The 17,546-nt window shown below is 39.5% G+C and overlaps 1 protein-coding gene across 4 annotated transcripts in view; it reads right to left on the minus strand.

Annotated features, from left to right (window-relative positions):
* Positions 1-6: 6 nt before the first annotated feature.
* Positions 7-17,546, minus strand: part of ZNF407 (zinc finger protein 407) — a 338,205-nt gene continuing 320,665 nt past the window's right edge. For all 4 annotated transcript variants that reach the window (XM_040549542.1, XM_040549543.1, XM_040549544.1 and 1 more), the window contains one exon: positions 7-3,514. In XM_040549542.1, the coding sequence (XP_040405476.1) occupies positions 2,157-3,514 (1,358 nt within the window). In that variant the 3' untranslated portion in view covers positions 7-2,156. The remainder of the gene's footprint in view (positions 3,515-17,546) is intronic.

Genomic DNA, 17,546 nt, shown 5'->3' on the forward strand with positions numbered 1-17,546 from the left:
CCAATACTCCCAAGCACAGGAACACCTACCACAGTTTTTTTTTTTATGCAAAGGTCTGCTCTTTTCATTGTGCATACAATGTGATTGCTGGTTTGACACTGCAGGCTACACTGGTTTTATGAAGGATTAAATGCCACCTGAGACATATTTATCCTAAATAAATCACAAATGGTAAACTGCAGCATGTCAGTGTCAACACCCTGTACTGCAGCAGAAAGGTTAGCCATACAGGACTAAGCACAGCAAAGAATTAGCATCCAAGCTGCAAGACCACAGGGCTACAGTTAACAGGAGGAATGATCAAGAAGAAATATTTCCACTGAAAAACATTCAGTTTTTTGAACATCTGAGAGAGTCTTGCAGAGGGCCATCATTTTGTAAAGGTCACCTTTTTCCTGATAACAAACGGGAGTTGATCCTGTCACTGTTTGCTGAAGACAGTATTTAAGAGTAAGTGAACAGCCTGTCACTTTTAAGAAAGATGAGCAAGTCAAACTCGGCTAATTATGAATCTCCATGTCTAACTTGAAATTTACTTTTTTGGGGGTCTGACAAAGACATAACCTTAATTCCTGGAAAATAATAAAATTAAAAAAAAAAAAAAAAGAGAGAAGAGAGAGAGAGATGAAAAGACAGCAGGCTCTTATAGCCCCAGAATGAAGCACCTTTTCTAAGTAGCTCTATCAGAAAATACATTTTTAAACAGTTCCTTCAAGAAGGAACTATTGTTTTGCCTCACCCCAACTTTCTCACAGTTGATAATTTTAAGATATTAAACATGATAGGAAACCCAGTTATCTCTAGAGTCAGCATGGCTTATACCCTAAACACTTACACAATTATATTAAGCATGCATGAGGCACACTTCAGAAATTAGATTCTTTTATCTTTATCTAGCTAGCTAGCTTGAGAAAGGAAAAGAGAAAATGCACAGACATAACAGATAGCATTTGTTTGCTCCTGCTGAATGCCAGTTCTGTTTATTGCTTAATATTAAAAATCATGATGCTTCATTTTAATGCTAACATTTTATTTGAAAGACAAAAACAAACAAAAAAAAACCAAACTTGCCAGTTCATATTTTACATTTTTTTAAAAGAAACAAAAGCAGTTGTATTGTGAAACAAATCTTTTCAACATGAACTTGCATTGGACAATTGCAGTATATCCACAGCTAAATAATTGACATTCCGGACTAAGCAAGAAATACAAGGTCACCTTTTTTTTTTTTTTTCCTACTTAATGTCAATGTCAGAATTTTCTTCAAAAATGCCCCATAACATTTCAAAAGTCGCTCACAAAATGAACTGCAAAATGGTATTTATATGAAGCATATTTATAAGAAAAGCAAAACACTGACAGTGAGAATATTTTTTCAAAAAAAAAAAAAGCACATTTCATATGTAGGACTCTCATCTAAATTTAAGTGGAAGATACAGGCATCGAGTTATCTTTTCTGAATGTGTATAATCAAGAATTTTCTGAAATGTAGCAACTCTTCCCTAGGAAAAGTCTTATGCAATACCATGAAAGACTAAGCTACTATTAAAAAATTTGATTCCAGATGGAGAAAACACTTAATTTGATGACATATGTTTCACCACAGATATTTTAAAGTAAGATTCTAGAAAGCAAAATGTCACCTGTTCTTCTTTAAAATAAAGAAGGGCACCAATTACAGTACCTAAGCTTACCTGATCACCTTGTCATTGTAATGATGCACTTTTTGTAATTTTTTGCTTATTTATCTGTTTATAAAATATACATGTAAGTGAAAGTATTTTACTCTTGTGATTATGTTAGACAAAAAAGAAGGCAGGGATTTACCCTGAGATAAAACAACATTTGAAAAAAAATAAACCAGTGAACAGAACAATACCTACTGGAGAGGAGGGGGATATTTTTATCCTCTTTTGTGTCCTAACACATTTGCTTTAAAATAATCCCCTATAATAATTCTCAGAGCTATTGTAACAAGATTGTACTGTCCTTTTCAGTGAACTCCTCCTAGTAGCTGACCTTCACCTCCCACAGGGTGCATATTTGTTACCTGCCTATGAGCATATTGTATTGAGAAGGTTTTACAGAAGTTGTTCCAGGAATACAGTGCCTCCATGGATCTGATCACCTGCATCAAGCCTATGAGATAAAGCTCTTCATGCTTCTTGTACTTCGTTTTCATCTCCCTGGCCCTGAACTACTTGTGAGCCACCCTCTGTATAAATGACCATGCTTGTTAACTGTTCTCCTGCTCTATCAGGGGATACAGCTTTTGCTTCTATAGCAGTACCAGCCTGCAAAATCTCTTGAGACCCAGCTGTCTCTATCACAGCATGCGAGTACACACCAGGCTCATCCTGCATGTCTGGTGGCAATTCTGTGACAATGTAGTGGGTTGCACCTTCCGAGAAGTCACCATCAGAACCCTGAACCATGGCTTGAGCTATTTCTTCAGTGACGATAATCTGTGATATTTCCCCATCTGAATCGACTAAATCCATGTGTTCACTCTGGACACTGAGCGCGTGGCTACCAGCTTCCTGCATAATTATCTGAGAGCCTTCTCCAGCTACCATATGCACAGTCCCTTCCTCATTTACAATGACCTGAGTGACACCTTCTTTCATCAGCTGGTCGGCTGCAGCCGTATCACATACAGCAAAATGTAATACTCCTTGGACCATTTTCTTGAAGGCAGCCTGAGCTCTCTCCTGAGATGCAATTATAGCCGATGGGTGCATGACCTGCGTCACTACTTCCATAGGTTCGGTATCTTCCTGAGTCTCCTGAACTTCGTGGAACATTTGTATTTCTTGTCTCCCTGCATCACTGGGGACACTGGGCGCCTCTGGGTTTGGCATTTGCAAGAAATCTTTGTGACTAGACCTGCTTCTGTCAAGGAGTCCAGATTTGGTTTCCACTTCGCCCAGCTCTGTTACAGCACAAAGCAAGGCATCTAATGCTGACGAGGAGTCTTGGGGATGGACTGTAGCTTCAGAAGCATCTAAAACTTCTTGTTGCATTATCTGCTGCAGTACAGCACTACTGGAGTCAGGAACTGCATCTATAGGAACGGCCTCCTCCATCTCGGCTCCTGTTACAGCACCTTCAACCACTACCACCTGCGTGGCACCATCTGCTAGCTGCTCGGTAAGTATCTGCCCTGGAACCACACTACTCATGTGGGAGCCGTTTTGATTTGTAGCTATGACTTGCCCATCCTCTGTAATATGGACGACCCTGGCCATCTGACCAGCCATTGCTAGAGTCTGAAGGGTAGCTGCTGCCGTTTCTTCCGCAGAGACATCAATTGCAAAGTCGCCGTCATATCCTTGAATAATAATAACTTGCTGAACTTGTTCAGGTGACTGTGGCTGCCTTCTGCTGCCTCGAAAGGCCTTCTCTTTAACTGGAGAAACCTCTCCCAGTGCTGCTGCAGTAAAAGGACTCGCAGTTTCCACAAAGGTTGCTCCTTGCCCCTTCAGCCGGCACTCATAGGACTTGGATACAATGCCTGCAAGACAAAATATGCTGTGAACATGGTATCATGGAAAATATCGGTTCATTACTTTAACAAATTGTAGCTTAAATGGAAGAAAATTTCTTGACAATTTTTAGATTTCACTGGCAGAAAACACAGATAAAATGAGCAAGTGAACAAAAACAATTTGCATGTTTTCCAAATAACATATTTACAGGTTGAAGTAATTGCTGAGTTTAACAATGCTGCAGCCTATTAACAATTTAAATGTGTTTTTTTAAAATATGCTGTACAAAAAAGCCCAGATAAATACAGTATACAGTTAAAAGCCATTAACACATCTTTTATAGAAAATCCTATTGGTGATACTTGGGTACTTTGGCAACGAATTTTAGGATCATATGTTACGTTAAACATATCTGGGTGTGAAAAACTGTGGTTGATCTTCTTAATACCCCGCTTTTGTTGGCGAGGTAATTGCCATGCTGTCAGCTTGATGCCGTTGTCTTCCCCTTCATTTCCACCTAGCACCTTCTCCAGCACACCTTACTGGCTCGGTTCACTAGCCTAGCTACCTGGAGAAAACGCTTGGTAGTCTTCTCACCCTACGCAGGATATTTTATGCAACTATCACCCAGAGAAACCTCAATTACACTTCTTAATTACTTCTATGTGAAATCAATTAATAGATAAAAATACCTTTACCTCCACGTTGCAACTGCTTATTTTGCCACTCAGTCTGCTTTTGGGTCAGCGAAGGCTTCCTCCTCCATTCTCAACACTAGCAGTGACGCTTCAGCAAAGCAAATGATGCCCAAGGCCACACAAAACCAAGCCCATCACCCTCAAAACATAGCCTCGGCGTTACCCTGCCGCCCATCTTGCCTTCCAGGAGTCTAGGCAGACATGACTGACTGCACCCTGTGACCAGCCCCGTGGCAGAACAGCTCAGCACTTGCTGTCCCCTTGTCATGGTGCCATCCCCAAGCCCCACTGCAGCTCCTGCAGGCCCACAACCGGCGCACACAGAGAAGAAAGTGGGACCCAGACACCGAGATCAAGGCGAGGGTTTGGTGCCAGGTGGGCCTTGGGAAGTCTGATGAGGCCCCTGATGCTGAGGCCGTCCACACCCACGCTTTAACTGTCAGGCCCTGATCCCACAGAGAACTACACTGGGCTCTAAAAACCACAGACTCATCTGCTTGAAGGTAAGTTCACACTTATGAGATGTGCTACACTGAGACTGAGCACTTGGCATCTTGCAGCCTCTAGCAAGTTGATATGCTAAGGTGAGTATCAAGCTAATATTCCAAGGTAACACCAGTGCCTAAAAGACTGGGCTCTTGCTGGCATCTATCTATCCACCTATCTGTTATTTTTTCTATTACAAAGCTTCTGGTGGAGAACTGTGCTATGAAGCACAGGTAATTGTGTTAAGCTGAAAGGCTGCAAATCACTTTCAGAAGTCTCAGCTGACGTTACACAACTTTCTCCATCTTAGTTTGCAAGGCAGGTTATCTTTGGAAAAGAAAATTAACAATTTAAACCATTAGAGTGTTTCCAAGTGATGCTGCGTGATGTATCTGGCACATACAACTGAAGTACATTTTGTCAGGCGTAAGCTGTGAGGAGGCTTACTGTGGTACGACTGGTTCTTATCCCCACTTTTCCTCTTCTCTCTGTAGGCACTGACATTCACGAGACCCCCCAAAGAGCAGAAAAATAGGAAGGGGAAATCAACATAAAATGACAATTATCTTAGCTCCTCCACATTTTATAATAGAGTAGAAGTAATTAATTCTCTCAGGAATCTTGCTTTGTTGACATGATAAAAGAGGAGCCTGGCAGTGATGTGGCACAAAATCAAAATAACTCTACAAATCATGCATTTTCCACAGGATTTCAAAATCAAAATAACTCTGCGATCATAATTTTCACATGCATGCATCAAAATCATGACATCTTTCCCCTAAGATAATTATAATTTATGTACAGGACACAGCATCGCTGCAGCGAGGAGAAGCTCCGGTGTGGGGAAGGGAAAGAAAAAGGAAATCCATCCTGTTTTCATCTCCTAAAATAATTGCTGTACCCATGAATCTGTGCTGTGCCGGCCTTTACTGTGCAATTGAACAGGAAGTCTCCTGGGTGAAAAGCTATCCAGTGAATCCCTCGCAGCGCTGATAATTATGCCATTCTGACTGCTTACTTAATCTATTTGAATCCAGAGGTGAGTTAAGCCACTTCCTGACCATTAAAGTAAACTACACGGGTAAATACTGCTGTCACTAAGGGGTGTGATGAAGCTTAACTACACCAACATCTTAACCTCAGCTCGGTGCAACCCCAGCTATTCCATCACAGTTCATAAATGCGATTGCAGGTCCATCTTTTGATTCAGCAATTTAATAACTTCGAGTGCTGTCAGTACTGCTTTGAAAAATGGCTCCTATAAAATGTAACAGCCTCAATCAGATTGTAAAAGATTCACCCACTGAAGATTCTTCCATTTCAACTATAATGAATTAATGTTGAGCTATGTAGAAGTTCAAGTGTCATTTAAACTAATGTGAATCTACTGTAACTTTAAATTTTTACTGGACTATGACCAAGAATTTACTGGGAACATCAGCTTCAATTTTAGTGATTTTTCATGGTAAATATGAATTGCAGATTTTACTGGTTTTCTTTTGTTCTACCAGCGAAAAGCCAAGTAGGGAAGATATTTAGAAAACAACATATTTTGAGGCTTAGCTGCTATTTTGACTTTGAAACAGCACATTTCTATAATGGAGCACTGCTATCCAACACAACATTTGCAGGAATTTTTATGTATTTAAGGAACATGTCACATTATTGGACTATATGTAGCAACAAATCATGTTGTCCTACTAAATTCAGCCTGCCTCTCACCCCCTCTTAAAAGCTGGCAAAGAGAAGGGGTAAGTGTTGGCTGACATGGCAAACATAAGCTGCAATACAAGCCCACATTAATATTAGGAAAACTGGACTTGTTGCTGATTGCATGTCACTGCAAATTAAGAAGATACACAAATAGGCATTAAAATGACAAAATATAATGATATGAGAGCTCATATTCAGACAATTTGTAAAGAGGTGTTTCATATCTAGGGGTGCAATGATCACAGAATTGGTTTCTTTCCAAGAAGTCTGTCATTTCAGCAGGACCATTATTTATCAGTTGGAGTCTTGAGCGACTGTTAGTTTTTTATTTGAAAATGTCAGGATTTTTTAGACATTAAATCCATATTCGCAGGTTATTTTAATTCTCAGAGACCACAAACTCCCAAAATAGGGCTAAAAGAAATGCTTTGATGTTTAATGTGCTTCTGGGAAACTACAAATAGGGTTTAGTACCTTTTTCCCTCTCTTTTCCTCAGTACCTGACTTCCTTTTGTGTGTCTGTTTTATTCTTTTGTTACTGTCATCATTTGTTCCCCACAGAATAAATACCTTATTCTTTTGTTAAGCGTACATTTAATTAAAACGTACAGGATTTGTGCAGTAAACTCGAATGAAACAAATAAAACAAGGGCCCCCTCTCTTGAAGGCATACGTTGTGAATGAAAAATGTCATTACAGACTAAAAAATTTTGCAGTAAACAGGGCCTACAGAGAGAAGTTTCCCCCGTAATGACATCCATAAAATACACAAATGGCACTTTTAGTACCATCCTGAATATGGCATTTTCTGTGCTCTACACACAATCTAAATGGTTTGATCATAGAGCATAATACTCCATTGGGTTTATAGAACAATCAATGTTCCATAAAATGATGTATTTATCCAATAGTAGGCTCAGCAGTTACTGGTGTATGACATTGTAGGACACTGGCTTTGTACTGTTCAGCAGCACACATGCTGGCTGTAAAACTTATCTAACACTACTTCAACAACTTCATCTCATCTGTGTCAAGTAATTTGTTGAAGCCTCAGCTTGGTTTAAAAAAACTTGTAATAAAAATTCATAGGATTTTCAGGAGAATGAAAGCTGATGACAATAGAGAGGTCACATTGTGGCGCCACGCGAGGGGTCGGGGGTCAGCTGCAGTTCTGAAACAGAAAGTAGATTTCATGCATCGTGTAGCAGATAAAGATGGCATTAAGGAGACTTGTCTCAGAAAGAAATGCGTAATGTGTTAGGAAAGTCTCTGCTAATATTATATGTAAAGCACCACTTTGCTCTCTACCAGCCGCCTCTTCAGAATTTTAAACCTTGCCCAAAAGTTGTAGCAGTGGCTGTGCACGGTGGGGCTGGGCTGAGGATATCCTTCACGAGGAACACCTTTAGGACAAAGCAGTAAGCCATAGATGAAATAATCTGTTAGGATGACGGAAATGATCTGCATTTACACAGCACGCTTAAAACAGCTATTTTGCCTTTCCTGCGAAAGTTCCAGGTGACCTGATTTATAGCACCCTATTTGGCAACACTTAATTTTTCATACTTTGGTGATTAGGCACATTATTTACTGATACATACAAATATTTGGTGTCTATTAAAATGCAATGAATATTAAACAACGTGAACGCAAAGAAACATCTTTTCTTTCAACTAAATGCAATCTTCCTACAATTACAAGATATCGAGAATTCAACTTACATTGGCTATCACTTGAATGAGCAACTGATGTCTTTATTTCAAAAGTTATTGTCTATTTGTCTATGTAACAAGAAAATATTTTGACTGGTATGGTAAAAGCCCACCCTCCAAGTTCATAAAGGAATAATTTAGGCCCTGATCCAGCTCCAAATTTCTGCATTTTTTCTTTCATTCATTCTTTTTTTTTTTTTTCCTTTTTGTAACGATCTTTAAATAATTAAGTGCGGTCTAAGAACTGTAGCATGACTATTTTCTTGATTTTTGGAGGCCATAATAATAAACCACACTTTTCAGATCTCTTCCTTAACCATAGTAAAAGTTATTCTTTTTCTTTTCTAAGGTGTTTTTTCTAGTGGTTTTTTTTTTTTTTTTGAATGTACAAGCAATACAGGGGCCAGCATTTTCAAAAACAGCTAGTTAAGCTATTAAATAAAAGAGGTTGTGAAGGCTCATTCATATCTTCTACTGAAGGAAGAAAATAGGATGGGTCAAACCAAGAAGTGAAATAAATCAGCAAGCCAAAAGGGCTCTGTCAGACCTATTATGTCCACAAAGGCAGCATATATTTGTAAAGCAGTACAAATAGATATACCTATAGGGAACTTAACCAGCTCCCTAAGAGACATAAAAAAATTCCACCACTGACAGAAGGTACGTAAATGGTAATAAGAGAGAGATACGAATGCAGTAAGGGTTTTTTCTTTTCAGTATATTTTAACTGTAAAAAGAAAATTAAATACCATAACTAATTCCAAAATACTGTGAGTAGTTCATCCTGTACTTAAAAATCCAGAAATGTCATGTTTCAGGCTAAAACTCAAAACATCCTTTGCTTCTAGCTTTATCCTTTGTCCTCCATCATGTTTAGAAACTTCAAGGTCTTCTAAGAATTGCTTGTATAAAGGATGAAGCTCTAACCTTTCAGGTACCTTAAGCAAAGTGGCAGATGTCCATTTAGCTTTCTTAAAATGTAAGAGGAAATAATTTTGGATTTTTTTTCTTCTGATAACCAGACTGAAATTTTCTGCTTGTTATTTTGACATCGCATACCTTACAGGACTATGTCAACAGCAACAACAGAGAAGCAAAACACGAAACAGCCACCAAAATAAATAGCTGGGCCATTCAGTTACGGTGTTTAGGTTTGGTTTGGTTTGGTTTGGTTTGGTTTCCTTCCAATGCCCAATTAACCTTTGGGAAAAGGCCTTCTCTGCGAAAAATTTCAGCTTCTCTTTTCTTGCGCTTAAGGTCAAAAATGAACTCTATAAAGCCTAGCGTTACGGAAGCTACGCAAATAAAAAATTTATGTACTGAAACTGCCACTGACCACGGTAAACAGGTAAGGTGTTAATGCATAGATTTTACAACTGCCCAATGTGCACAGTGCCAGACTTTCTTGTAGACTACCCTTCCTCTTCACACACTTGCCATCATGCAGGCTTTATCTTCTCAAGTCCTGCTTGGGAGCAAAAGCCTCACTGAGGCATATACAGCAATTACCAGTATGGACAAGTAGCATTAGGAATGTATTTGGAGTACTTTAGCTAGCTTTTCCAAAGCAATTTAGCAGCTGGAGATGAGGGTAGCCAGCCTGGACATTTCTTTGCAGACCGGCTTCAAAGGCCCTCGGTTTGGGAACAACTGACATTGATGCTACACGGATGTACTTTTTCTGCTTTAACTCCTGCAGCGTAACTGCAGTGCTTTTTAGCACTTCTAAACCAGAATCCAGATTGCAAGAGAAACCGGTTGTGCTCAGTCAGACTGCAGAATTCTGTTTCCTGGGCCATCAGAGCATATAACATCACATGAAAAATAATAGGAATGCTAATATGAGAAAATCAGAAAACAAACAAACAAACCACAAGCTCTGATCATAAGACAAATTATCGGGATTTCTGAAATGGGTCCTAACTCAGACAGTAACTATTTTGCTAAAAAAAAAAAAAAGCCCAAACTACTTTTTGTCATTATTATCTCAGCAAGAGTTTCTGTTTTTCAAGAATATATACATTTAGATCCTGGTCTCATAAACATTTATTTATCAAGAGTACTGCTTACTGCCATAGTTAGCCTCAATAGTCTCAAAGGGACTAAACATGGTAGCTTGCATTATGCATTGTGTTTGCATAATCAGGCCCTTGGGATTAACAATTCTGAAATTGGCTAGCCTTTCCCAACGTTTGATGTACATATATGCACTAAAGAGAACAGACACTTGTAAGGGACACCAAAAATAAAAAAAAAATCATGTTATGAAATGATCAAGCAGAAATTATATTCTTCTGTATACCAATCAAATCTGAGTATCGTGATTTCATTTATTTATTTATTCTGATTTATGCACCCATTCAGTAATAAGGAGCACCTGTTCTTTGCTCAAGGGTATGTCTCAACCCATTTGAAAAGCACGGCAGCTTTTAGGCAGAATGTTTGCGAATAACTAGAACTAGTAAGTTTTCTTGGCTATTTTTGTTAGTTAAGATAACAGAAATTACCATTTGCTCTGCGATAGTCATCTCTGCATTTCATTTATAAATTCAACTACGTTACAGTGTATGTTCATATCTTTCCAGGGTAAATTACGGGAAATAACCATTTGTCTTCATTGTAGACACTTTTGTATGTATAGTAGAAAACAAACCTCTATTCAATAACTGCACAGAGGCACCATTAAAATCAAATTTACAGTAAACAGAACCTGCAGCTGGGGTAAAACACTAACTGTTAGTATTTTAATTATCAGCGAAGCTTTCGGAGGTCTAACATCTGCTCATAGCCAAATGACAGCAGCTGCTCGCGTACACTTAAAACAATGTGAATTTCTTCTATAAATATTAAAATGAATTGTATGTTGTGTGTTCATTGTAGCTATATTCCTATTAAGCTGTTTAAGTGTATAGGGCATTTTGAACTTCTTTCTTGTGGCAAATTCGTAAAGGGCTGACCTCTTCAAAAGAATGAGAGGCAAAGACAGCAAAAATTCTTGAGTCTGTAAATTGAAAATGTTTAGAGACAGTACTAGAGGTCACCCTCTGCCAAGATGTTGCTAGTAAATGCTAGCAAAACATCAGCAATAAGTTCTGATCATTGTGCACTATAGTACCTTCAAGGACAGGACTTCTCAGCAGGCAAGGTGTCAGGAGTCTATGGGATGGGTTATAACAAAAGCTAACACTCATTGAATAAGTAGAAGCAATTAATGCAGAAGAATTACCAGAAAAAAAATGTTCTATTTCAATATTCAAAGCATCGGAGGAGATGAGCGTGCTGTCTTTTATGGACTTCATCAAAATCATACCGGAATGAGCACTGATTCATATGATTAGAAGTAATAATCTGTCAGAGAGAAGGAGCTCTGCTGGGCCAATATGAGATCAGTTAATTTCGTGAACAAGGGTGAGCTTCATAACTTAACTTTGCAGCTTTTTATCTGGACACTGACATATAGCTGATATGTTCATTTTCGTCTCTCGTTTGCTGGGAATTTAGGAAAGACAACTGGAGGAGTGACATGCATCTGTTCAAATGGTAGTGGCTGGCACAGTGAGCAAGCATTACAACCAGTTTCAGAAGAAAACAAGGTAAAGAAGGTTGGGGGCTTTAACTTACACGTAAGTTCAATGGAGAAAGACCTATTTCTTTGCTTTTATAGCACCAAATGCAGTATCAGTGGCTAATAGTATTTATACATTTTTGCAATGGATCTGAAGCTAGAGAGGAGCTTTAGATGGTTTAGTCTGAAAGCCATAGGTCATGCCACCCTCTGCTTTGAAAGAAAAAGATGAGGTGCTTCAGCCTTACACGTGTAACCCTAACATAGGATCAACCACAGCTGTTCCCGAACTGGTACCTGGCATAAGACAAAGCCAAATTAATTATGCAGGCAGTTGCAGAGCTTTTGCCATCTGATTTCCCACCCCAAAGGTCTGTGTCAGTGCACTGTGTCCCATTACTTCTGAGAAGGAGGGAACAGGGCTGGGTAGAAGTGGTCCAGCTACTTCCCAGGGTGGCCTTCCCCTCTGCTGGCCCCATCACTCCACCTCAGGCATGGGAAGCATCAAGGCTTATAATGCCTAATTCTCAGAAAAGATGTTGATATTTCAGAGTGTCACACAGGCTTAGCAGTAACCACAGGATTATTTAAGAAATGTGAAGCAGGGTACGTGCTGGTCCTGGAGGGTGGGATGGGAAGCAGAGGCTGGAGAGACGGGTAACTCTTTTATACCACTTCCGAGGGTCGAGTTTGTGACAAAGTCTTCTTTTCATGATTCACCTCTGGTGAAGGGTGGAAGCAGCATGTTTCCAGCATATCTTCAAAGGAAGAGCTGTTCATATAATTGACCCTTCCACTGACAGAAATGTATCTTCAGTGCTACTGATACAGTAGTACCTAAACGAGCTGTCTCCCACTTCCAGCGTTAGAAGGCACTAGGCTGTACGTAGATAAAACAAGACAGAAGACACCAAAGGTGGTGCTTTCAGAGCCACTGCTGAACACTCCCGATGCAGGAATTGCTATGTCGGCGTGCCATGGCTGCATGCGACGTGAAAAGTAAACCACTGCACCATGGCTCGGTAGAAGTGCTCAGAAGCTCCTTACTCCAGGTGCTTCCACCCAGCTGCCAAGTTGTGTTTGTGAGATCTGAATCATTTCCATGCTGTACTGTCTATAAAGCTACCCAAGCAGTTGGTTAGCCAGAGGTAGAAATCAACAGCTTTTAGGTGGAATACACAGATAATAATAAATTGGGAGGAAGTGTTAAAAACATCACAAAGAGCAACAGGATGTAACATAAATAAATAAAAAAATAATGATGCAAGATTCAACTTGTGCTGCTGCATACTGGTGCACGTGGAGAAAGTTAATCTGCAAACATGACACTAAGTGAGAGATAAGTCCCTTGAGAACTGTAATGCTGAAGAAATCTAAAGAATGACAGTGGTCATCAAATTAGACATGAGTTTATGAAAAGATAAAGCAGGAACAGAAAACAGGCCAAAGCAATTTTTGATCGCAGGTTCAAAAGCATGTCTCCTGCACATTGCTCTGGTACAGATACAACTGAATTATGTCTCAGCTTCGCTAGGGGAGAGACACTGACTAAGGAATATTCAAAACAGAGAAACAAAAGTTATTAGAAGGCTGGCTTGCATGGAAATATTGAAGCTTTAAGTGCACACATTCTGGCAACAACAACCTCTAATTTTTTGATGCAAATGCTGAAGAGGGAGGAAAATTTTTGTCCCTTTTGGATCACCATAATCTGATTTTATGAAATGCTAAAACATTCAAGCCACACTGTGGGAAGAAATTTGGACATGGTGAGCAATGGAAGCCAGTTCAGCTACCTAGCTCTTCCAGGTGCCAAAGCAACGAGGCTCCCACAAGAGTTGGAATAGGTTTTAACCTGAGTCATCGCCATTTGCACTGCAAACCCATACCATCCCACAACAGTTCAGTGAAACATGGCATGTGATCCTCCAGTAACTACTTAGTTAACTTCTGTAAACAACTCCGTTCTGAACTGAAGTTCACCCAAGACTGCGGCGCCTTGAGTCTTAAAAAGCCAAAGAATTTGCAATGACTGTCAATCACATGGAGCATGAATCCTACTCAAATACGGACTAGTAAACAAACCCTGCCATTCTGTCAGGTCATTTCATTAGCTCTTCTTATTTTTTAGCTCCTGAGGCCCAGTTTAGACCAGGAGAAGAGGGAATGTTTAAAAACTTATTAGTGATCACATTTTTGTAATACATTTTAAATTCCACTTAGCTGTTACTTCCGATAGTACTTGCTCGAAGATTTATTGTACATATCTGTCTACAACTGACGCCAAATAATGTTTAAAAACATTTTATTTAAATGATGCAAACACAATGGTTCCTAGTATGTTTATCTATAGCATGTTGCACAGTGCAGTGGATGCACTTCTTACTCTGATGTTACACAGAACTGCTACAGCATTGTTAGTGGTAGCATAAGTGGACCCCAAGCACTATTGCTATTACTGGAACAGTTCAAATTTTTCAGTGCCATAGACAAAATTTCAGAGGAAGGCATGATAATTTCTGTGAAAAGTGGTAAAGCTTGATATATGACAAGACAGAGACCAGATAACACCCTCCCACCCCCCAAAATAAAATAAAATATTAAAAAAATCAACAACATCAGAAGCCTAAAGAAGCCTAAAGCCAGATACCTGGAAGATGCGATTTTCAAAAACACTGAGAAACTAACAGCTCCTGCTGACACTTATGTTAAAGGATTCTTATTTCAGCTACTTTTTTTTAGTATTACTTCTTACTCTTTTTTTCAGCTTCCGTAGTTTAGTGAACAAACAGTTTCCTAACTTCTGGCACATAGCAGACAAAACGCACAGGAGGATGCATTGTGGTCTGTCATTTCAAAGATGTGCAGATTAAAGAGCTTCTGAGCAGCCTGTGGCATCACAGGTTGAAACAGCTGCTGGGAGTCCCAGGTAGGGCTTACTTGGGGATTTCATAGCCACCTCTTCCACTATCCATTCCAGTGATCCAAAACCTCTTGAGGTTCACCATTTCTTTCAGTGTGTCTCCCAGTATCCTTAAAACACTACTCAGGTGCTTCTACTAAAATAAAAAGACTCTGAAGCTATCTGGATGATATTATTTTCTTTGTAATAAGAAAATACACATATTAAAATGTAGACAAACTAAATCAATACCAGCGTCTAAAAGAACAAGCTAAAAGAACTCCAAAATTAAAGTATTTTCTCTTCCATGTGTTATTTTTTAGGGTCTCTTTCACAACAGAGTGAATTTTATGCACGAGTTTTGGATCTGTGTACCTAAAGCTAATTTCCTCAATGCAGAATTAGGAAGCAAAATAAAATTGGCCTGCTTTCTACTAGTGCTAAGTACAAGCACATGCAAATGCAAACCAAACAGAATGCATTTAAAATCTAATGGCATTTATCTAGCCATGTGCCTCCCTAACTGTATCTTCTGAATTGCTCACAACAGTAGTATATTTATCACTTTAACACCATAAAATAAGAAAGCAATGTTCTAACTTTTGCAGGCAGAGAAGTGAAAAGCAGCAAAAAGTGTGTTGCCAGGGTCACAGAAGAATTCCCAGGTGTATTGAGGCCCAGCTTTATGTCTTAATCACGGCATTACAATTTCTTAGAAGAGCCTATTGTCAACTCCCAGAGTTGAGGTACTCCATTTACCCACAGTGAAGCACTAGTCACATCACTGCAATTTTCCTGATAATGCCCTGTCAATGAATCAACCCCACGTTCGTGAGCAGAGAGGAGTTCAGTGTCCATGTATCCTATAATGAGGAATGCCGTGCTGCAATCTCTGCTGAGATTGTCATAGGTGTCCACCGATACCATCTGCAATTACAGAATTTTATGAGATGGAAACTGGTTCATTATGAAAAAGACTCAGTCTACCAGCTCATTTCACAGATGTCAGATGGTAGACTTCCTGATCATCACGATTCTTGCAAGTGCATAAGAAAGGGCCCATAGTTAGGCTTTTGGGAATTAAGCACATAGCTAATGCCAAGCATAGGCTTAAATGCTTTTTCTGAGTTGGGCTCTTGGTTAGCCCCAGTCTATGACATATTCAAAGCAGGGTCTTAGACTTTAATTTCTGTTTTAAAAAGGCCAAATCAGCACTGCTTGTCCTCAGAGGAAGGCCGTCACAAAGTTAGCTAAAAATCGCTTTTGTCCACAGCCAAATATATCTCTCTCTGGCTGAAATAACGTGAATCTACCTCTGCAAAATGGTTGTGTGAACATGTTTCAATGTACCCGCTGAATCCCATTTGAATCTTCACCTATTCAAACAAATGAAGACATTCCCTTTAAAAGGCTAAGGTAAATTAAGTAAGTTAACAACACATTTTTGTAGTTTTTAAAATAATTTGTATTTAAAAAAATATTGCTACACTTAAGAAGTATGTATAGTGTGGAAAATGTTGTTCATAAGCCTTTCTTTTCACAGAGTAGTCTCTCATACAGACATCTTTGCACTCTCAGACAATGATATGCCCACCTTCAAATCTGGTAACTACCAGCTTAAACAGACATCTTAATTCAAGACAGATTGGTCCATTTAAGAACACAGAAATTAAAACCATTCTCTAAATGCTGAAAGAGGCGCACATTTCTTCTGCAGCCATCCAGAAATGAAGCACTGTTTGCCGTAACACAGCCCCCTGCACACCTTCCAAAATAACCCTGTTTCTGTTGGAGGTGAACCTTGCCGTATTTTTTATTCCATTTTTAACAAGAGACCGCAGAGAAACCCATGCTGGCAGTGTTCACCACACGGATGTAAACACTAAATGCAGGCCAGAGCCCTGCTATGAGTTCTGGGGGACCTTTGATGCTCTGGGAAGGTGATGACAACCTCTATCGTCCTCAATATTACAAAACCCGCATATCTGAGAGACTTTCTTTCTCCTCGTGCAACTACCTCAAGGGGCAGTGGCAGTGACAGACACGCTCAAAGCCTGGTCTCTGGCCTTTCATACGTTCCTTTCATGGGACTGTTTCCATAACAAAGATATACTCCCTCTTGGTCAATTTATCACGACCTCCCTGAGCACCTTCCCTCCCACACCAGCGCTTGCTATCCCCTCTGCCTCGTCATGAAAAAAAAAAAAAAAAAAAAAAAAAAGCAGAACAAAAGCCCACCAACCACACAAAAATTATATTGTAGATTTGTAGATTAATGGGCTGATTCTGGCATCTCAATTCAAATGGATTTACAACCACTGTGTTTAGCCCAGTGTGATTTCAAATAGAATTACTCCTGATGAATTTGAATGCAAATTCACAAAGCATTAAAACAAACCGTGTTTAAACTCGTTGGTTCATCAGATGCAAATATTGTGCATTAAGCAGGGAATACCCATTCATGAAAATAATGAAAACTGACACCAATATAATAAAATCATTACAGGTTTATGGATTCTGGGACTTAAACAAGCCATACCCTTGCTTCTCCTAACTGATTAAATGCTTCTTTGCAGTTTATGTTTGATCTGCAATTCAAAAACAAATTACTTTAGTCTTTGAGCCCAGAACCTTGGAAAATTGCTAGGAGGTTCTAACTCAGATTTGTTCGGGGAGAAGGGCCGGATAAGGGAAGGAAACTATGGGGGCAGGGAAGCTAGCAGTGCAATTGAGAGCAGACAGCACAGGAGAGGATGCAGTTAGATAAATCGAGGCTTACAGACTCTGCCGGCAAGCATTCATAAAACCACCGCACGAACAGCATTGTGCAGAACAAAAGGCAATGATGATAAAATTGGGCACTTTTGTTTTATAAAGCTGGCACAGATGGGTCTGTCACACCATGTGCTTCATTTTTATGAAACCTCAACCACCTTCACTTTGCATCATGTTTGTAGACAAGGAGTTTAAGTGCAGTAGGGC

Source organism: Cygnus olor, chromosome 2 (genome assembly GCF_009769625.2).
Source record: "Cygnus olor isolate bCygOlo1 chromosome 2, bCygOlo1.pri.v2, whole genome shotgun sequence".
Classification (NCBI taxonomy): domain Eukaryota; kingdom Metazoa; phylum Chordata; class Aves; order Anseriformes; family Anatidae; genus Cygnus; species Cygnus olor.